The sequence below is a fragment of the Eleutherodactylus coqui genome, chromosome 12 (assembly GCF_035609145.1).
Source record: "Eleutherodactylus coqui strain aEleCoq1 chromosome 12, aEleCoq1.hap1, whole genome shotgun sequence".
Lineage (NCBI taxonomy): Eukaryota > Metazoa > Chordata > Amphibia > Anura > Eleutherodactylidae > Eleutherodactylus > Eleutherodactylus coqui.
The window spans coordinates 94,175,646-94,198,174 of NC_089848.1; the positions used below are offsets into that span (position 1 = coordinate 94,175,646).

The 22,529-nt window shown below is 45.7% G+C and overlaps 1 protein-coding gene across 5 annotated transcripts in view; it reads left to right on the forward strand.

The window, feature by feature from the left end:
• Positions 1–22,529, forward strand: part of AKAP9 (A-kinase anchoring protein 9) — a 232,763-nt gene that overhangs the window by 164,224 nt on the left and 46,010 nt on the right. For 4 of the 5 annotated variants that reach the window (XM_066585285.1, XM_066585286.1, XM_066585288.1 and 1 more), the window contains 2 exons: positions 12,047–12,259; positions 19,949–19,987. In XM_066585285.1, the coding sequence (XP_066441382.1) occupies positions 12,047–12,259; positions 19,949–19,987 (252 nt within the window). The remainder of the gene's footprint in view (positions 1–12,046; positions 12,260–19,948; positions 19,988–22,529) is intronic. The other variant, XM_066585287.1, reaches the window with a different exon arrangement.

Here is a 22,529-nt window from a genome sequence, read left to right on the forward strand (position 1 = left end):
ACTGAGCAGCAGACCCCCAGCAGTCAACTAAGATGGATAGCATTGCTTTTTTTTCTGGTGACGGAACCGTATGAGGCCTTGTTTTTTCGTGGGAAGATTTGTCGTTTTTATTAGTACCATTTTGGGGTACATGTGACTTTTGCTTAGCTTTTAAATGTGTCATTTTGGAGGCGAACAAAAGAAAAACGGCAATTCTGATGTTGGTTTTTTAAATTTATTTTTACGGCGTTCATCGTGTGCGATAAATAACAAAATATGTTTGTTGTCTGGGTCGTTACGACCGCCGTAATAGCTATTATGTGCTGCTTTTTTTACATGTTGTTTCATTTTCTTATCTATCAAAAAAAGTGTTTTTGTGGAGAAAAATGCATATTATTTTTTAACTGGATTTTTAAAAAATCTTAAATTAAACTTTATTGAACTTTTCTTATCGCTATTTTTTAGCCCATCAGGGAGACCTGAAGTTGCGTCTTAGAGACTTGGAGTTGCAATAGTACACTGCATTACTTATGTAATGCATTCTACTAAGCCTGTGACAGTAGCCTGTCAGACTCTGCAAAGGCGGGGCCTAATAGGCAGAGTTACATGGCAGACATTGTGAGGCTTCCAGCTGCCATGGCAACCTTTTGTTACCATGCAATCACACTGCAAGATGCTAGGTGACAGAAGGAACCACCTCTCCCGGTCATCTTCTTTATACTGTAGTCGCTATTGTGGCATGTAAGGGGTTAAACTGCCAGGCTCTGAGCTTTCTCTACAGCTGACAGTTAGAGAAGGAGCCTGGCTGTCAGTAGTCCGCTAAGCCATCACCTTAAGGCTGGGGTCACACAGGATCGAACTCCCACGGAAATCTCGCGTAATGACGACACCGAAAAACCGTGAGATTTCCGCGGGATAAGCGCAGCTTCAAATCCTGCCGCCTTTTTACGGTGGTTTTTGGAGCTGCTTCGCCGCCTGCATTCTGCCGCGGCTATCTCTCCCCATAGAGAGGCTGACGCGGAAAAGGGAAAAGAATTGACATACTGCGGTTTTGAATTTCGCGCCGCATGTCCGTTTCCCCGCGGCCTGGCCGCAGAGTGTGGACGAGATTTTTGCAAAATCTCGTCCACTTTGCTTCCTAATCCCAGGATTAGCAGCTGAGGGTGGAATTGCTGTGTGAACCCAACCGAAAAAACATGTATGTGCAGGTTAAAAGCCCATCAGTGGCTGTCACTAAGGGGTTAAATTATGCAGACAAATTGAGGTAATAAACCAAAGAAAGAAAATTTATTATCGCCTTCACCTTACATGATAAATAACTTTTTTTTCTTAATTTGGACTTTACTGTTTTTATATTACTAACATTTTAGCTCCGGCTCTTTTACCATTTTTCCGTCGCAGCGGCGTGCTGTTAAAGGTGTATTACCTCAGACGGCTTGCCCTCAGGCCTGTTCTACACTCCATGTAATCGATGGTGGATTGGACAGAGACCTTATGAGCAGCTTAATCATTAGCTCTACGCAGTACGCACCAATAGCTTTCATAGTGGACCCGTCACCGCGATAATTTTACAGCACACATGTTGAATGCCTTACTCCCAAAAGTCCTAGAGTGCCATCAGGCTTGGGCGACAACAACAGTATGGTTATTCGGACACCATGACAAATCTCACTTGGAGAAGTTCTTGGCCCCAATATTTAAAAAAAAAAAAAAGGCATGGGGACAGCGGACGTCATCATGGCCGATCATCATATCGCTTGTGACAGGTTGGGGGGGTTGAAGGGCAACCACATTTGGTCTGCATTACATTTGCAGCTCACTTTTTTGGCTGTTAAATTGGCACATTATGTAAACATTTAACGCTTTGCAATCCAATTTTGGGTTTGGGGTTTCTATGGGGCTTTCTCTTTCTGCCATTATACAATGGCGCCATCTGCTGGCTAGAGCCAGTACTGCGGTATGGAACATTCTGAAGGGGCCCCCGACAACAGAGCGGCAAGTCATATACAGTAAGAATACCCTGCCAGACGTCTTCCGATATAGGAGCTGTGCAGCCTTCAATCAGAATGTCTTCAGACGTCAGACAGAGGACTGGAAAGGGTTAAGGGGATACTTAGTCCAAAAATGTAGTTGTAAGGGGAACTTTAAATAAATTGTTCCACTTCTAGTTGTCTTTCTGCAGAAGGCAGACAGCTTTGTACATTGCACAGTTACCCTAGTTACTTTTACAGGCTGAGTCCTATTGAAGTGAATGAGACTCAGCCTGCATTACCGACCCGGGCCACTGCACAATATGTGGCGCTATCTGCTTTCTGCAGCAAAACAGCTAGAAGTGGGACAACCCCTTTAAATAGAGGTAATCTAAGTGGGTGCGTCCTGGAAGAATGTTCTCTTTAAATGCATATGGTGGGCCTGAAGTGGTTAAACATCCTGTGGTCGTTAAATGTGTATGTAGCGGGCTAAATATCCAGTAACTGTCAGCTGTTTCAAAGCGGACCACGCATCTAAACAGTCAGCGGGAGGAAGGGGGACCCCTTCCTGCACCCTACACAGCATGATTGGGGGTTTCTGATGGGCTTGCATGGCAACTTGGAGCCTACTGGAGGCTCGTCCGTGGCAGGGCTAGAAAAGAAACAGAAAAAATTGATATAGATCGCAATACTGAAGTATTGCAGTATACAGTACAAGCAATCAAATTATTACAAGTTCAAGTCCCCTATGAAGACTAAATAGAAGTAAAAAAAAACAAAAAACTTTATTAAATCTTTTTTTATAAAGTAAAATGTTCAGACCTCCCATTTTCCCATTAAGAGAACTACGTATCTGTTATCGCCTTGTACGAAAGACCAAGCTATTAAGATATCACAATATGTAGCCCATGTAGTCAATGCTGTTAAAAAAAAGAAGTAAAAAAAGGTCCAGAATGCCAAAATTGTGATTATTTTTTTTAATTAATTTATCCCTGGTCCCAAAAAATTGACTAAAGAGTGATCAAAAAGATGTATGCAGCTCAAAATGGTGATTATAAAAACTACAGCTCACTCTGAAAAAACGAGCCCTCGCACATCAACAAAAAAATGTTCGTTACGTTAAAGATGAAAATGTTAAAAAATATATATATAAATTTGGTATTGCCGTAATCGACTGACCCACAGGACAAAGTCTATATGTCATTTTTACGGCACTGTAAAAACAGAATCCAATTGCATTTTTTTTTATTTCTCCTAGAAAGGAATTGGGGCAGGTTGATGAGACTATGGAGGGAGGAGCCAAGAGGTGGAGCTGAGGCTAAGGCGGAGCCTAGCACCACACTGCTCATTCCTGTGAGCCTGATGGCTCATATTTAATAACAACATTTTTACAAAATTCACAATTTTTCCCCTACATATCTCTTTATTTTGCATTAAAAAAATTAAACCGTGTTTCTCTCGTGTTCTCATGCGCCCGTGCTCATTAGCCTTATTCTGACTTTCTATGTATGCACCTGTAGGACATGTTGGTTGTCTCCTCACAGGGTTTGGTGGAATAGGGGTTAATGATCAGAACCGTAGAACTCCAGTCCGAGACGTTTAACCCATAAGAGACCTTTCAGATGTGAAATATTTCCGTTAGACGCAGCTTGATCTGCCATTTTGGTCCAATGCATTCAGATTTTGGCGCAAGGTTTTGTGTCTGTTTTGCAGAAATATTCTACTTGTGTAAAAGGTCCTTTAGTCCTCTCGGTCAATAGCAACTGCAGCAACTAAGTGGTTAGATAGAATAAGTTATTACACTGTTGTGACATCACTGTTAGCATTACGCCTGTGCTGTGACATCACTGTGAGCATTACGCCTGTGCTGTGACATCACTGTGAGCATTACGCCTGTGCTGTGACATCACTGTGAGCGTTATGCCTGTGCTGTGACATCACTGTGAGCGTTATGCCTGTGCTGTGACATCACCGTGAGCGTTATGCCTGTGCTGTGACATCACCGTGAGCGTTACGCCTGTGCTGTGACATGACCGTGAGCGTTACGCCTGTGCTGTGACATCACTGTGAGCGTTACGCCTGTGCTGTGACATCACTGTGAGCGTTCCGCCTGTGCTGTGACATCACTGTGAGCGTTCCGCCTGTGCTGTGACATCACTGTGAGCGTTCCGCCTGTGCTGTGACATCACTGTGAGCGTTCCGCCTGTGCTGTGACATCACTGTGAGCGTTCCGCCTGTGCTGTGACATCACTGTGAGCGTTACGCCTGTGCTGTGACATCACTGTGAGCGTTACGCCTGTGCTGTGACATCACTGTGAGCGTTACGCCTGTGCTGTGACATCACTGTGAGCGTTACGCCTGTGCTGTGACATCACTATCCTTGCTCCACTATTGTGACACTGGGACATGCACCATCCCTGTACTTTGACATCCCTGTAGTTATTACACTGTTGTGACATCACGGTGTGCATTACCGCAGTACTGTAACATTATTGTCCACACTTTCCTTGTTCATCAGGGAGACCAAAATAATCCACCTTTTCATGGTCTGAACGTCTGTGGGCCCCATAGTTACTTGTTGGAGGGTCATCTTTTTTTGCAGTTCCAGCTTCTATGAAGGATGATCACCGTTTTGCGGCCGTGTCCTAGTAATTTAGCGGGTCGGGACGCTCCTCGTTACGTGTTCTTGGTATGTTTTGTCGATGGCGGGGAGCATGACAAACACAAGTGCTGAGAATCGTCAGAGGGATTTCTTATTATGGAAACAGTGTTTCTATAGAGGATGTAGTAACAATCGGCTGGTGTAAGAATCCTTCAGATACGGCGAGGAGATGACAGCTGGAATTCAGAGACAATACTATAAAACCTGCGCGGACTTGTCCGGTCAATATTTACCCGGCCCGAGCTGTTAATAAGTGATGTGCCTGCAGTGAACTGCGCCGTTTATGTCATCCCCTTCACGTTTAATGAGTCGTGTCAGTTATGTGTATCATCCGTGTTCTCATAGCAATTGCATGTACGATACCGGTGCGTAGCAGGCCAGCCTCCTCCGGGGGTATCTGCTTATATTCCCTACAGGAGAACGTACGGTTATCCATAAGGTTAGGATCCTCTTACACTGGATGGTCTTTGAGCGCTTCAGCGCTTGACAGTCGCCCCAGCGATAATCGCATCTGTCCTATCACATAGGGAGCGTTCAGTAGGGAGTAGAGATGAGCGAGTATACTCGCTAAAGGCAATTGCTCGAGCGAGCATTGCCTTTAGCGAGTACCTCCCCGCTCGAGACGGAAGGTTCGGGTGCCGGCGCAGGGGAGCGGTGAGTAGCGGCAGTCAGCAGGAGGGAGCGGGGGGAGAGAGATCCTCCCGCAGCTCCCTGCCCGCTGCCAGCACCCGAACCTTCAGTCTCGAGTGGGGAGATGCTCGCTAAGGGCAATGCTCGCTCGAGCAATTGCCTTTAGCGAGTATACTCGCTCATCTCTAGTAGGGAGCGTTCACATATGGAGGCGGTGCGTGCCAGAGACTAATTACTGGCTGTTTACACAGGCTGATCGTTGTTTTTTGCGTCTGCACAAGCTGAATGACAAACAATACGCCGAACGATAATTCATTTGCTTACAGCCCCTGCAGCATTTGAAGACTAAGGCCGCCTGCATTCTTGCAGCGGGATCCAACCCGAGCCCATGCAGGGACCAGTGTGGCGCTCACCTCTCCCGCAGCTCTGGCTCTTTGATGTGCCGGCTACCGGCCAGTCGGCGCATGCGAGGAGCAGAGCCGGGGCACCGGGAGAGACATTTCTGTGCGGGTCTCTGCGAGACCCGTACAGAAATAAAGCATGCCGCGATTTGTTTTCCGCGTGCGTTTTGCAACACAATCCTATGCAGGCTTCCAGGGGCGGAAATTCTGCGAGAAATCCCGCGGCAGAATTTCCGCCTGTGTGCAGGGGGCCTAAGGCAGGCTGCGCATGAACGATCCAGCTGTGACCCCGACTGACAACCCCATGTACCTGCAAAATCTATATTGCTTGCTGTCGGTCATGTGCAGTACAGATTTTTTTTTTCTTTTAATTTGTTTTTCCCGCACCATCGCTAGGCAGTGACGCATTTATCCATAGAGAATCGGTAATGTCAATTGCGGATGAGCTGCTGGTTGGACGTCCTCCTTTGACTTCAATGGACGCCCTTTGCGCAGAGTCCGCGGCAAAAAAAAGAGCATACTGCGCTTTATTTATTTTTTCTTCTTCTTTAGAATACGCAATTTGTTTCCGCGAATGTGAAGGAAAAAAGGAAAAGTACATACCTTTCAATGCTGCGGATCCTCCGTGCGGACGCCTGAGTGGCTTCACACTCGTGAGAAAATCGTGTGATTTTCGTGCGCTGCGAGAGTGAGGAATATGGAATTATGAAACCCAGGATTCTCAATAGGTTTATTTCCATCTGCAATGTTTTCACTCCCGTAATGTTGCGTGAAAATAAACCTGCAGCATGTTCTATCTTTTTGCGATATCGCCCATTGTTTTCAATGGGGCCAGCGACAGTAGCGCCGGCCCTATTGAAAGCAATGGGAGAACTTTGTGATTCTCTGTCACTGCTGTGAGAGCTGCAGCAGGGGATTCCTTCCTCCCCGCAGGGAATCCCTTCAGACGGGGCAGGAAATCCCTTTAGCTGCAGCAGGGTGAAGGGATTCCCTGCAGTGATGCAGGGCTGTTTTCACATGAAAACTCCTCACATCCAGCGGTCTCACATGGATTGTGATGGCCATATCGGGCTGTGAATCACCAGTGTGAAGCCAGCTAAATGGTTCTGTGTAAAAGGACCCTAAATATACACCATTGTAAGCTTCCCAATGACAAGTGACCGTCTCCATAGGACTTTCTGAATAGGTTTTTGTTGCAGGCTCCTTTTCTTCTTTCATTACATATAGAACAAAGCTGCATAATAAGTTTTCAGTATTTAACCCCATAACGGTATATTCCCAGAATGTCAACTTCCCATCTATCCACAGAATAATGTTTATCCGTCGGGGTCCAACTAGTGCTGGATACAGCAGGATTCCATGATGAGTGGTATGATGTGGTGACAGGATGGCACCGCAGCGGGTCTGTCGATTGGGGCATGTTAGTATAGCTACATCTGGTGAACACCTGCAGCGGCTTGAAAGAGAGGCATAACCCCTCGAAACGCGTCACCTAGCTGGCTTCAAATAGTCATTCCATCACTTACCATTTTCATGTCCGCCTCTGTTTTATGGTTAGCACCCATGTCCTAGTTTTTTAGGAGTTGTTGTTATCTACCGCCCCCCCAGGTATTCCTCACCTGTTTCTGGACCACTTTGCTGCCTGGCTCACCCACTTCCTCTCCTGCAAAATTCCAACCTTCATCCTAGGAGACATTAACATCCCCACTAATGACCCCATCTCCCCATTTGCTTCTCAGCTTCTATCGCTCACCTCCTCCCTTGGTGTCTCCCAACTCACAGCCTCTCCCACTCACAGGGATGGCAGTACTCTTGATCTGGCCTTCCTCCATCTCTGCTTTGCTTTCAACTTCACTAACTCCCCTCTCCTGCTCTCAGACCATAACCTCCTCAAGCTTCCTAGTATTTCCCTAGCCCCTCCTACCTACCATACTTACAGGAACCTGCAGGTCGTTCACACCCAAAACTTTGCTGAGTCCCTACAGTCATTTCTGTTTCCTATCTCTCTCCTCTTCTGCCCCAACCTGACTGCCGCACATTATAACACCACTCTCAAACATGCCCTGGATGAGGCCCCCCCGTGACCCAAGCCATCCAAGCAGACTGCGCCAACTTTGACTCATGCCTCAAACGCGCTTAATCCACCGGTGTGCTAGATGTGCTGAACGGCTGTGGAGAAAGTGCCAAAAGTCCGCAGACTTTCTCCATTTCAAATTCATGCTCAGAACCTACAACCTAGCCCTCCACCATGCCAAACAAGTCTACTTCATCTCCTCACTATCTCACAACCCTAAACGACTTTTTGACACTTTCCACTCCCTTCTCAACCCAAAATTGCAGCCCCCAGTGACAGATCTCAGTGCTGAAGAGTTGGCTGCTTACTTCAAAAAGAAAATTGACAAGATCAGTCAGGAAATAACCTCCCTATCCCAGACTAGCCCCGACCCTAGTCTTATCAGCACTGCATCTAGCTCCTGCTCACTGCTTGTACTCAGACCAATGACAGAGGAAGAAGTCTCCAGATTGCTTTTCTCTGCTCGCCCCACCACCTGCACTAGTGACCCTCTTCCCTCACACCTCCTTTGGTCCCTCTCCCCGGTGGTCATCTCCCACCTTACCTCTATATATTCAATCTTTCCCTGACCTCTGACATCTTCCCCTCCTCATTCAAACACGCTATCATATCCCCACTTCTAAAGAAACAGACTCTTATCGCGACCGATGCTGCCAACTACCGACCCATCTCCAACCTACCCCTTCATCTCCAAACTACTAGAATGCCTGGTTTACTCCTGCCTTATCTCTCAGCTATCTTTTAGAAAACTCTCTCTTTGACCCCCTACTGTCCGTCTTCCGCCCCTATACTTGACAGAAACTGCCCTGACCAAAGTGTCAAACAATCTCCTGATGGCCAAATCGATGGGGGACTACTCCGTCCTGATCCTCCTCGACCGCTTTGCAGGATTTGACACTGTTGAACACAAACTCCTCCTCAGTATGCTTTACTCCACTTGACTAAAGGACTCTGCTCTCTCCTAGTTCTCCCCCCTACCTATCCAACTGCTCCTTCAGTGTCTGCTTTGCTGGCTCTACCTCCCCTCCTCTTCTCCTTGCTGTTGGGGTCCCCAGGGCTCGGTCCTCGGCCCCCTCCTCTTCTCCATCTACACAGCCTCTATTAGACAGACCATCAGGAGATTTGGTTTCAGTACCATCTCTATGCTGATGACACCCAGTTATACACGTCTTCCCGTGACATCTCAGCAGCATTCCTCCAAAATGCCACTGACTGTCTGTCTGCTGTCTCTAACGCCATGTCCTCTTTCTACCTAAAACTGAACCGCTCAAAAACTGACCTCCTGTTTCGGCCCTCTACTAACCGACTTCATCCTGACATCTCCACCTCAGTGTGTGGCACCATAACTCCCAGCATGCCCGCTGTCTTGGAGTTATATTCGACGCCAATCTCTCCTTTACCCCCTACATCCAATCTCTGGCCCGAACATGTCAGCTGCACCTCAAGAACATCGCAAGAATCTGCCCTTTTCTCACCATGGACACACTAAAAACGCTTATTGTCGCCCTCATCCACTCACGGCTCAATTATTGCAACTCGTTGCTGATCGGCCTCCCCTGCACCAGACTCTACCCTCTCCAATCCATTCTGAATGCGGCAGTCAGGCTCATCTTCCTGTCCAGCCGCTACTCGGACGCCTCTGCCCTGTGCCAGTCACTGCACTGGCTGCCCGTTAAATACAGATTTCACTTAAACTCACCACCCTTATCCACAAAGCCCTCTACAATGCCGCACCACCCTACATCTCAATTGACCACCCTGCCCGCGCCCTCCGCTCTGCTAACGAAATCAGACTGAGTGCCCCTTTAATTCGAACCTCTTATTCCCGCCTCCAAGACTTCTCCAGAGCAGCACCTGTCCCCTGGAACGCGCTACCAAAAGCTATCCAGGCAATCACTGACACCCTAAGCTTCAGGCGTGCTCTAAAAACGCACCTCTTCAGGGAGGCATACCATATCCCCTAAACCAAACCCCTCTGTACTCTGTCTGATAACATGCTCCCTGACCTACTGACTGCAATCCCTGCTAGCCGTAATCAACCGGAACCTGCAGTCATACTGATTCAGCCACTATACGGCCATTGTCTATGTGTATATCACCCCCTCACTCTCCACCTCGCCATACAGTGCACATCTCCAGCCCTTTACCTTCTGTATCACCCCATTATATGTAGTACGTAAGCTGTTTCCATCAATTGATTACTTCATGTAACCGCTGTCTTGTGTTATTTCCCCTGTATTGTAAGCGCTGCGGAATATGTTGGCGCTATATAAATAAAGATTTTTTTTTTTAATCACCCCTGTACTGCATGTGCTTGGCACTTTTATAGCCCCTGTTTGGGCTTAGCGGTGTCCCTAGGATGGCAGTAACCTTTCTTATACTATTCTTTCATGCCCCCCGCCCGGTTCTCGTCACACAGAAGCTCTGCCCAACTTTTGCTCTTCATCTTCATGTTCCATTTTTTATTTTTATGTCCGCAGAACGGTGTGCGGGTTTATTTTTTGCAGGTCAAGCTGTAGTCTTCATGAGATGCCAATATGAGATAAATGGGGCATTTGAATGTTTTAAACCGTTCACCATATGAGATGAATAATGCGTTCGTTTTCTAGTAGAGATGAGCGAGTATACTCGGTAAAGGCAATTGCTGGAGCGAGCATTGCCTTTATCGAGTACCTGCCCGCTCGAGATGAAATGTTCGGGTGCCGGCGCGGGGGAGCGGTGAGTGGCGGCTGTCAGCAGAAGGGAGCGGGGGGGGGGGGGGGGAGAGGGAGAGAGAGATCTCCCCTCTGTTCCGCTCCGCTCTCCCCCGCAGCTCCCTGCCCGCTGCCGACACCCGAACGTTTCATCTCGAGCGGGCAGGTACTCGCTAAAGGCAATGCTCGCTCGAGCAATTGCCTTTACTGAGTATAATCGCTCATCTCTATTTTCTAGTACTTCTAACTTTGCCCCTTCTGTCCTTCCGTGTGCTTTTTATTTTTCTAGATTTTGTTTGTCATAATGAATCCTGTAAGGAGAAAAGTGCTTTTTTGTGTGTTTTTATATCTGTAAGCATTTTTTTACATTTCTTTGGGTGCCTTCACATCTGCGTTGGGGATTCCACTTTTCTTCTCCGTTCAGGGAGCAGGGAAAGGGAATCCCCCGGCCACAGAAACCCATCGATGCCCCACGATTACACCGTAGGGCTGCCACAGTTACTATTGATAATACATAGCAGACAATCACTACAGATGTTGCGGGCACAGCACCATCGCCATGCCATACAATTACAGAGCTTGGCACTAACTTCATAGCAGCAGCTCCATAAATGTTCGGCGGACGACAACAGGGAGTTAAGTTATTGTTTACCGTAACACCGATCTTGTACAAATACACTGTATTATGCTCCAGAGCTGCGTGCATAATTCTGCAGGCATCAGAGCTGGAATCTCCCAGCATTCCTTCCTGTCTCAGGGCGTTTTGGATTCTGAGAAATGTAGTCTGTACTCCAGGAACCGTACCGTAATCTGAAGTAGTAAAAAACTAACTGCCCCTTATACTATAATTGCTTAACTGCGCTATTAGGGGTGTGGCTGTCAGAAAGCTTGTTGACGGTCTCTAATTACAACGTGCAGAATTATGTTTTCAGCTCTGTAGTATAATCCAGGCTGTAACTAAGGGTGGTTCCACATGTGCGCTTGGTGTTCACATTCCTGCTCTGTTCAGGGAACTTCTGTCTCTGGAGAGAACCGAACAGCGCCGGATGGACCCCATTGATTATAGTGGGGTTTGTCCGTTTTCCGCCCAACTGCCCAGTTTTTTAACGGAAGATAAACCGCTTTTTCTTCCGGTATTTTGAGATCTGCAACTGAATCTCCAGCCGGAAGTTCCAACGCTGATTTGAAACCGGCCTTAGCTGAGGATCCATAATGCATTGCCATCTGATGAATCGGTGAAACGCTCCGTTTTATTATTTCAGCCGCCATAACGGATCAATATCAAAGAGGTTGTCTCATCAGATTGCCACGGATGTAGCTCCTGATACCTGCAGCAAATAGCTGATTTTATCAGGCAGAGATGCAACCAACAATATTTTTTCCCTGCAGCGCCCTCTACTGGGCAATTGTAGTATTACATCTAGTTATCTAAATTGATCGCTGTCCATGTACTACTGGGTCCCTGCAGTAGCGGCTTCTTGTTAGTAGCAGCTGTCGTGTGTGCATTGAGTTTACTTGATGGGATCCTATTATTTTTGATGCATTATTGTTATTTCTCATTCGTTTACTCTATGGAATTTCTTGATATTTTGTTTCGGATGCCTTCTAATCGTCGCGTTCCCCGTTGCTCTTTCCAGGCCTCCTCGATGGGTACACAGACGAAAGAGTCTTTCTTGAAAAGCAAATGCAGGAAAAGAATGAACTCATCCGGCATCTCGAACAGGAGCTACAAAGTACAGGTAACAGGTTGCAGGAGCTGGAGCAGGAGAGGCAGCAGATAGAAGAGGAGAAGGAGCTGCTGTCCCGCCAGAGACTTGCCCTGAAAGCCGATGCAGCGCCAGCTGAAAGACGTACGTATTCCGGTCATAAACTTTTATTGTATCTGTAATTATACGTGTCTGCTATCACATTATTACACATTGCAGCTGCATCCCCATAACAGAGCGCTCTTACATAATGATCCGCTCTTCCCTGTAACAAGATAATTGCTCCAAAAAGTTATTTAACCTCGTATAGTCAGCGGCGCAGCGGATCATGGCACATTTTTTCTAGCTGCATTGAGACATGATGTGTAGTCCTTACTGAGGTCAGTGTATAGCATTGTGCAGGAAGCTCCCCCTAGTGGCGATTGCAGGCAATCGCAACGTTCTATTTTAAAGGACTTGTCCAGTGGAAAAAAAATATCTTAAAAGCATGGAGTGCTTTAAAATAAGAAACTGACTAATTCGCACCCTATTATTGTGCCCAGCAGTCTGGTCTGTTTGTATCCAGGTAGTTTGATTACATGCCATGTGACCACCGTAGCTAATCGCTGGTCTGAGAGTCATCAGGGTCCAGAATGCCAGGCACATTATAAGGGTGAGTATAGGCCAGTTTGGACATCCCTTTTAAATCTACATCCGTACAAGGATAAATGTGTATACGCACCGAATGGTCACTTTATTGGAGACACAGTCCCTTTCACGAATCGAGCTTCCCTGTATAAAATAAGATCCGCGACCGAGGTATGCAACATAAAATCACGTGACAAGTTTTCTGTGCATCAGTTTCAGTGTAAATCGACACTGCAGTAGACAAATCCATCGATCTGAGCGACTGCCAACAAGGCCTGGTCATTAGCGCTGGACACTCCGGGCCAGGATTTCACTGCCAACCTTGTGGGGTTTTCTTGTTCAGCGGTATGGAGACTATAGACCGAGAATGGTGTGACTGAAGATTAACTGCACCTAGCAACTTGTCTACGAAAGGAGTCAGAGGAGGATGTCTGGAACAGAGATGAGCGAGTATACTCGCTAAGGCTAACTACTCGAGCGAGTAGTGCCTTAGCCGAGTATCCTCCCGCTCGTCTCTAAAGATCCGGGGAGCGGGGAGGAACGGAGGGGAGATCTCTCCCCCCCGCTTCCCCCTGCTCACCGCCGCAACTCACTTGTCACCCGCACCGGCATCCGAATCTTTACAGACGAGCAGGAGGATAGTCTGCTAAGGCACTACTCGTTCGAGTAATCCATCGAAGGAGAACTCACCACCTCCCGTGGCAACCTGTTCCACTCTGTGGAAAAGCTGTAAAAGGGCCCTTATATTGTGTGGGGAATGCTGAGGATTTCTTGGCACACCTGGGTTCTTGATACCTGTGGATGAGTACCAGAAAAAATTGCTGTGACTCTGAAGGTCACAGGATGTCCAGCACACTAGTAGATGTGGATCTTCAATAAAGTGGCTATTCAGTGTGTGTGTATATTATATAATAGAAAAAGACCCGTCCCTAGAAGGAGTTGTCATAAATGATTAGAGTTGTAGCGTGATTAGCCCTGAAAGTCCTAAAAATAGTTCCACCCTTGGCCTATAAAAGGCTCTCGGAGGCTCCTTGTGTGTATTCACCTCTTCTTCCGCTTGTGTAGAGCTTTTTGATCACTAGATGCCTCTAAAACGTAATCAAAGAGTTTTCGCTGGGTAACAGAGTTTGAGAAGGGGCGCATTATTGGAAGCTGGATGGTCGAATTGTCAAATTGACCGCTACCTGGGCCGTTCTGACCAGACTTATGAGGTGTTGGGACCAGTAGATGTGTGAGGGCACACAAGGCGACTGGGCTGAGGACGCCCTCAACAGACCAACAGTAGAGAGGATGATCTGATCACCCGACAAGCACCAGCAGCTTTAACTGTTTCGTTGTCCGCCATCCAGAGACAAGTGGCACCATCGTTACAGGCCCATGGGTTTATGTGAACCATTTCCAGGTGTTTGGCTGAAGGATGTTTGGTCTCATGGTGCCCATTGACACCCAGTCTCCTCAGTTTGCTGTGATGTTGTGAACGACGAAACTTGACTCTAGGAGGAACCGGGTTAACTTCAGCAACGAATCCAGGTTTAGTTTGGGCACTGACATCGGCCGTGTTCTTGTCTGGAGACCTAGGGGTGATCACATCAGTACTGCCTGCCTCCCCACAACATTGTCACACTACCGTGGCTGCCTGATCGCCAGATTTATTGCCTATAGAACATGTATGGGACCATCTGGGGCGCCAACTTCAACAGTCTGCGAGTTTGCACGATCTAGAGATTTTCAGCCAGTGTGGACCGATATGCAACAGGATATCATACGGAACCTGTATGCCTCCATGGCGACTTGTATCACATCTTGTATCCAAGCTAGAGGCGACCCAACAGGGTGCTAGAGCCTCCATGCCCACCCGTATCACATCTTGTGTCCAAGCTAGAGGTGGTACAACAGGATACTAGAACCTCCATGCCCACCCATATCACATCTTGTATCTAAGCTAGAGGCGGTACAACAGGGTACTAGAACCTCCATGCCCGCCCTTATCACATCTTGTATCCAAGCTGGAGGCGACCCAACAGGGGTACTAGAGCATCCATGCCCACCCGTATCACATCTTGTATCCAAGATAGAGGCGATACAACAGGGCACTAGCGCCTCTATGCCCGCCCTTATCACATCTTGTATCCAAGCTACAGGTGGTACAACAGGGCACTAGAGCCTCCATGCCTGCCCGTATCACATTTTGTATCCAAGCTAGAGGCGACCCAACAGGGTACTAGAGCCTCCATGTCCGCGATTATCACATCTTGTATCCAAGCTAGAGGTGACCCACAGGGTACTAGAGCCTCCATGCCCGCCATTATCACATCTTGTATCCAAGCTAGAGGTGACCCACAGGGTACTAGAGCCTCCATGCCTGCCCCTATCACATCTTGTATCCAAGCTAGAGGCGACCCAACAGGGTACTAGAGCCTCCATGTCTGCCATTATCACATCTTGTATCCAAGCTAGAGGTGACCCACAGGGTACTAGAGCCTCCATGTCCGCCATTATCACATCTTGTATCCAAGCTAGAGGTGACCCACAGGGTACTAGAGCCTCCATGCCCGCCCTTATCACATCTTGTATCCAAGCTACAGGTGGTACAACAGGGCACTAGAGCCTCCATGTCCGCCATTATCACATCTTGTATCCAAGCTAGAGGTGACCCACAGGGTACTAGAGCCTCTCTTCAAGGTATCTGTATAATCACACAGAGAACGTTTTAGTTTGATTTCGACAACTCCTTCTAGGGGTTGGGACTGTTTTTGATTGAGTGTATCTTAATAGATAGAACGATGTGGTGCGGACATTGCCTCTAGTTCAGGTGGCCAACTTCCTCCTTAGCTCCTTGCTGGTGTAGTTGTATTGTTCAGTCTGAATGGTTATGTACAAGAGTCTTGTGAGCAGTACTGAAATGTCGGGCCCTTCAGTGTTATCTCAGGATCCCTGACATGCAGCTCCTGGACACAAAGGCTCAAGTAGCAGGAAATCCGTAAAAGGACTTCAGTTTTTTCCAGAACCTCTGTGAACTCAGAGCTGCGCTCATGAGTAGCACCTCTCTGCTGATTCTCCGACTATATGTGGCCACCACAATTCCCCTGGTAGCCGGTGTAGTCCAGAGATGGGACTCTCCTCTATCAGACATTCATGGTGTAGCCTGTGGAAATGTCCTAAATGGCCGAGATGGGACAACCCATAATAACAGGTTCTCCTTAATTCACACTATGATCCAGTGCAGACATTCAGGGTGAGAATAGCCTGACACTGTTACTACATTGTACATCTTCATTCCTTCTTCGTCTTTTACCATGTATTGTATGGGATTTAATAGTAATTGCATGTTGTCATTTGTGTTCTTGGTTCCGCAGTCCACCAGCTCAGATATATGAAGTACCATTCTAGGTCATTACCCTAAAAGTTAATCACCAGAGAGACAAACGTTTTTATATTTGGCCCATAATTGCTATTTAAGAGATTTACCGCAGAATCCGTAGTTAGTATGCTAATCAGCCAGACTAATATGTTAATTATACAAGACTGCTCATTAGACTAGAATGCTAATCCCGTGGTGTGCCCCATCCATCAAGTCCAGGAACTCATGGTCATCAGTTGATGAGTTGACTTTTTGTGAATATTTCTATTTCTGGAGTCTAGTTTAACTGGGTTGTCTAGAATTAGAAAACATGGCTGCTTTAAAAAAAAAAAAAAAAAAAAGTATGTGCCACCCCTGTCCGCAGGTTGTGTGTGGTATTGCACCTCAGCTCTATTTACTCTAGTGGAGTTGATGCGCAATGACAGATGACCTGTGAACAGATTTGACCCGGTTTAGAAAAAGAAACATGTACTTCTAATTTTGTGTAAATCCTTTAACTTTTTCCCCTGTAATCACACTTGTTGGTTTATGTAACTTTTAACTCCACCTTTGGAGACACATTTCAGAATATGTCCCCGAAATGACATGAACAGAATCACTTTCCTTTACAATGGGGAAAAGTCAGAAAATACTACAAGTGATTGAGAAGAACCTGAGATGCCTGCAGCTTCCTGCCCACATAGGCTGCCGTTCTGGTGTAACACGCAGTCTTCAGCAATTACGCCAATGTTTCCGGTCGCTATTGTCCTATCGCTTCTATAGGAGGCCCTATAAAGAAAGTGCTACTCAAGCAACAATTTGTATAGTCTTAATAAAAGTCCCTTTTAAGTGGATCGGCGGCTCTCCTGACATGTCTGTTCTAGGAATTCATTCGTTCCTCGTAAAAATAAGTATTTTATAGCTTCATTACTTTGGGCTTATTCACACTGGCATAATGTTCTCGCCCGTGTGCTGTCCATGTGTGCAGCGGACTACACACAGGCAGCACATGGACCCATTACAGGCAGTAGGGCGATGCTAACAGCTCTTCTTTTTATTATGAGTTTACATTAATTCATGGTCCAAGTAAAAAAAAAAAAATGGAAAAAAGGAAAAAAAATCTTATGGCTCGTTCTGGTACGATTTCTTGGATGACCGTTACCCATTCAAGTTAGCGGTTGCTTAGAAAGCAACAAAGGGCACATGGGATCATTGCCAAGTGCCGCTAGAAAAAAAAATTGGGCCTCCTTCCTTTTTTCCTCGTGTAAGAAAAAACTAATAAGACATGGAAGTTAAAAAAAAAAAACTTCAGTGCATACACGTAGAAACAGATTAATCACTTGGTGCTTGTGATTTGTATGGAAGTAGCCTGAAAAACCCACCCAACTCCATACTTTGACAGACTACAGCTGCCCACAACGGTTGAGAACCTTAAACACCACTTTTAACCCTTTCAATGCCTCTGTCAATTCTGACAGCAGGATTTAAATATCCTGACAAAGGGAGAGGTGCTCCCTCTGTCTCCTGGACGACCACCCTGCTGTAATATCTCGGGGTGCCATTTGGGTGTTATGGCAGCCCCGAGCCTTGTGAAGGCCCATTAGGCCGTGCTTGTGGCACAGCTTAAAAGAATACCTGTCTGCAGAAATACAATGTATAAGCAATTAAACGATTGCTAGTTCAAGTTCCCTATCTGGACTAAAAAAAAAAAAATAAGTGAAATAAAGTCACCACATCCATAAAGGTCTGATCCTTTAAAATGATGTACTTTTTTTTTTTTAATCCTACTTGGTGAATGCTGTCAGAAAAAAAAATACACAAAGCTAGAATTCTAGGGTTTTTTTTGGTTACCCTATCACTAAAGGCTTATTAAGCTGGGCGTATATCGGTCGGGTTTTCACGCCCTGCCGATATACGCTGTCCCTCTCTGCAAGGGGAGGGGACGGGAGCTCATGCACTGAGCTAAGTTCTGCCCCATCCCGGCCCCTCCCATTACAGAGGGGGCAAGTAGAAGAATGAGATTAGCGCTCCAATGTGAGGTGCAGAAAATGGCAGGGTGAAGAGAAGTAGAAAGAGGAGGAAAGGGAAATCCAATTGGACTCACCCCAGACGTACTGGACCCTGTGTAAGGTCACGGTGCGTCTAATGATCCTGGAAGGCAATAATATCCACGGTCGGAGCTATGGTGTCATCAAGGGATCCTGATCGCTGGTCATAATGACATCCCAGTGGGGGAGAGCATCGCAGGGTGACTCGAGGTAGAATGTATACCAGAGGCAGCAAAGGCAGTAGACCACAAATTAGAAAAAAAAAACCCGTGCTCCAGTAATCGGATAGGTGAAATGAGAAGGCAGAAGGAACTTACTTAGCAGGGGTGTCAGTGCAAATGACACCCCTGAAAATCCAGGTCAGCTCGTAGAAATAAGTCTTGTCCACGTTATGACGTTATGAAGGTTCTTTATTCACAGGGTACAACGCGTTTCGGCTGAAACATCAGCCTTTATCATGCTTAAGTTCCTTCTCATTTCACCTATCCGATTACTGGAGCACGGGTTTTTTTTCTAATTTGTTGTCTACTGCCATTACAGAGGGGGCGGGAGCTCAGTACACTAGCAGCGCCCTGATATACGCCCATCTGAATAAGCCCTAAGAAAACGTTTTTGAATTAAAAAGTGATCAAAAAGTCACATTTACCCCAAAATGATGTAAATAGAAACTGCAGGTCATTCTGTCAAAAAAAAACAAGCTCTCATGTAACCCCAGCAAAAAAGTTATGGTGGTCAGAAGATGCCAACACAAAGCATTTTTTTTCCTTTCTTATAAAAAGCGATTTTTATAAAATGAATACAACAATATATAAATTTGGTATCGCCATAATTGTGCTGCCCCGTAGAATAAAGCGAACATTGCATTTGTATGCCATAAACACAAGATACTCTTCTTCCCCCAAAAGATGCATTTTTTTTTCCATTTCACCCAATTTAAAAAAAAAAAAAAAAAAAAAGGTGTAAAGTTTTTCAATACATTAAATCCTATTGGAAAATACAACTTGTGCCACACAAAAAACCCAAATCTTAAGATGGCTGTGTTGAAGGAAGAATAAAAAAAAAATTATGATTTTTTGAAGTGAAGAAGACCAAATGCAAATGAAAAAAAATGGCCAGTTAGTTTTTTTGGTGACCAAAAAAAACCATCTTCTCATCTGAATATGGCCATAGAGTTCTGCATTGTGTCGTTCCTCTCTTATTACTCCTGTATGTGTATGTATGTGTGTGTATATATGTATGTGTCAATTTATTCTTTCCCAGGAGGAATAACAGGGGAACAGCTCAATGTAGAGCTTTAAGAAAAGATACCCCAGGACAGTTATTTCATGGGAAATTCAAGTATTTAACAAAGACCTGTCAGGAGAGCCAACCATGTAGTTTGAAGCCTCAGTCTTTCCTCTTTTCCATGTGTTCTGAATTTTTATTTTAATAAACTTTTTTTTTACATGTTCTACTCCAAAAATATACGTTTTTGGAGTAGAACATGTGAAATGCGTTTAGAGCCCTGTTACTCACGTTTCTCATCAGGTAAGCCCCTTAATGTGACAGATCCTGTTAAAGCAAGGGTTACAGACATCACCGTATTAGATCCGTTTCCCCGATGTCATGATGACATCATCTGCTAGCAGTTGGTTTATTTGGACCTGTATGACATAGCATTCACATTTAATATTTGCACCCCATTATTCCTGTTACTATTCACCCGCCATTCTTCCCTGTGCTGCTCTCTCTCTCTTCTTTCCAGTATTGACACACTGCAGAAGAACTGTATACGGCATGTGAATTACACTGCGTTTGTTTTGTTCTCTATTCTCCCAGGCTTAGTAGAAGCTGCAGTCGTTGCAGCTCCCAAAGAAGGTGTGTTTGTACCTCCCCCCGCATGGCCAACCTTAAATCGGGTGTTTAATGGCTACGATTTGGGAATGACTTAATTCTATGGCTTTTCAGGCTCCTTGGTACCTTGCACTAACCAATTCTCGCTTGCCGCTGCTACAATGTAACCGCTCCTGTGCCTAACCACTCCTCCTGTGGTGTTCCAAGACCCCTTTTGCTAGCAAGGGGTTAAACTCTTACCTCTCATTAACACGCATCTCTCCTAATTAATAACCATCATCTTATCCATCAACCAATCACACCGACCCGGTGACTTTCCCTCCTTTATCACATGATTTGAAATTCTTTCACCTCTCAAACCTTCAGATGCGATTCGATCTGCTCATTGTATCACTATGGCTTTGGATCACAGATGATCACTGTAAAGCTTCCATGTCCCGTAAGATGATGGTAATAGGCAGGGGTCGCTGGAAACAGCGATTTTAAGAAAATTGCGTTTTGATTTTCTTTTCATTCGCCTGTTTCACATTAATCACCTTTGTGACGGTTTCTCTTTCCCTTGTAACGGCACCTGGTGAAAGTTTGCAGTTTGTTTCAAACTCCAAAACTTGCGAAGTATTGATATATACTGTATGCCTAACTGCACCCGGTGCACCGGACCCGCACGTCCTGGCTTTCATCATGCTGGGGGAAAAACATTGGATTTTTAAGATTATTTAGTAAAACAAAATAAAAAGTACAAAAGTAAATAAAAAAAAAAAAATGGCAATCTTTGTGGCATTTACAAATATTTTTGATTCACGTTTGTTTTTTCCGTAGATCATTTGTATCCATTACCTGTGTAGATGCACGATAGCCCCCGTTAATTTTCTTACTGTCACATACGCACTCTACCAACACGTGACCTGGGTGCCACCGTGAGGGGCGGATCTATCCCACTCACTCAATCTTGTGTTCACCTTCCACTCAGTTTGCAGATCGAGCACAACACAGTCCATACACCCCAGAATACTCGCCGTCACCACCCCTGGAGGTTCCCAAGGGACCTGCATATACACACCCGTAGTCCTTTCTAGCAATCAAAGGGTTAACCACCACTACCGGTTTAAAAAGGTTCAAAGCAACAAGGGCCAAGCAGAAGCTTACAGAAAGATACAAAGGACAAAACAAAAAGGTAATATTAACCCTTTCCAATCCACTGTCCGACCTCTGAAGACATTATGATTTAAGGCTGTACAGCTCCGATGTTAGAGGACGTCCATCGGGGGTTCTCTTACTGTATATTGGCAGCCTCTGTGCTGTCGGAGCCTATCCAACGTGTCACCTCATGCAGTACTGGCTTTAGCCAGCAGAGAGCGCTGTTTTATAATGGCAGAAAAAGAGTAAGCCCCCCTAGAAAAAAAACAGGATACAAATTGGATTGGAAAGGGTTAATAAACTGTTCTGAAAATAGGATGGAGAAAAAAAAAAAAAAAGAAACCTAAAACTTCCTTTTAGGCTATGTGTACCTTCTGCAGTTTTTGAAAAAAAATGTCTTTCTTTCTTTTTGAAGAAAGCAAAGCCCTCAACAAACTTTTTTTTTTATTTATTGAGCACTATCATTTCTAAAAGATTTTATTTGCTTTTTGGCAAATTCTGCCCTCCGAGGCGAGATCCGAAGAGTCCTTGTCATAGTGAAACGCTGATTATGTACACATTTTTATATCTGAATTGTGCAAATAGATGTAGAGCGCCCCTGACAAAACGATAGCAGATTTTAATGCCACGTCTAATTGGGCACTACTGTTAGTTCGAGGCACAAGTAAGGATGTGTTCACACTTGCGCTAGTTCCATCATAGGAGTAGAACAATATAAATGGCAGCGTGCTGAATCTGTGATAAGATGAACCCCATTCACCGTAATAAAGGTCCATTTTACTGGCCAAAAATAGCGCTTTTTTTCCCGTAAATGTGACAGAATCTGCAATAGAGGTTTTTAATGTAACCTCTAACGCAGATGTGATCACACCCTAAGAATAGAGAAATCCTCGCTACAGCTCTTAAATCCCCCTTTGTCACGGACGTGTCACAGATGTTTTTACTTCTGGAAATCTGATGCTATATCCTAACCAAATACCTCTGTAACAAATATTCTATCATATCAAAAGGCTAAAACCGCATGCGGTAAGCTGCCCCTAGTGGTGTTTAAACGAATGACAGGGACTGAATGATCGGTATTTAACCCTTTCCAATCCACTGTCTGACGTCATTATGATTTAACCCTTTGCAGTCCAATTTTTGATTCAGGGTTTCCTAGGGGGCTTTCTCTTTCTGCAATGGCGCCGTCTGCTGTCTAGAGCCAGTACTGCGTAATGTGACATGCTGGAGAGGCCCCTGACAACAGAGCGGCCAGTAGTATACAGTAAGAATACCCTGCCGGACGTCTTCCAACATCGGAAGCTGTGCAGCCTTCAATCAGAATGTCCTTAGACGTCAGACAGTGGATTGGAAAGGGTTAAGGCTGCACAGCTCCGATGTTGGAAGACGTCCGTCGGGGTTCTCTTACTGTATATTGCCAGCCTCTCTG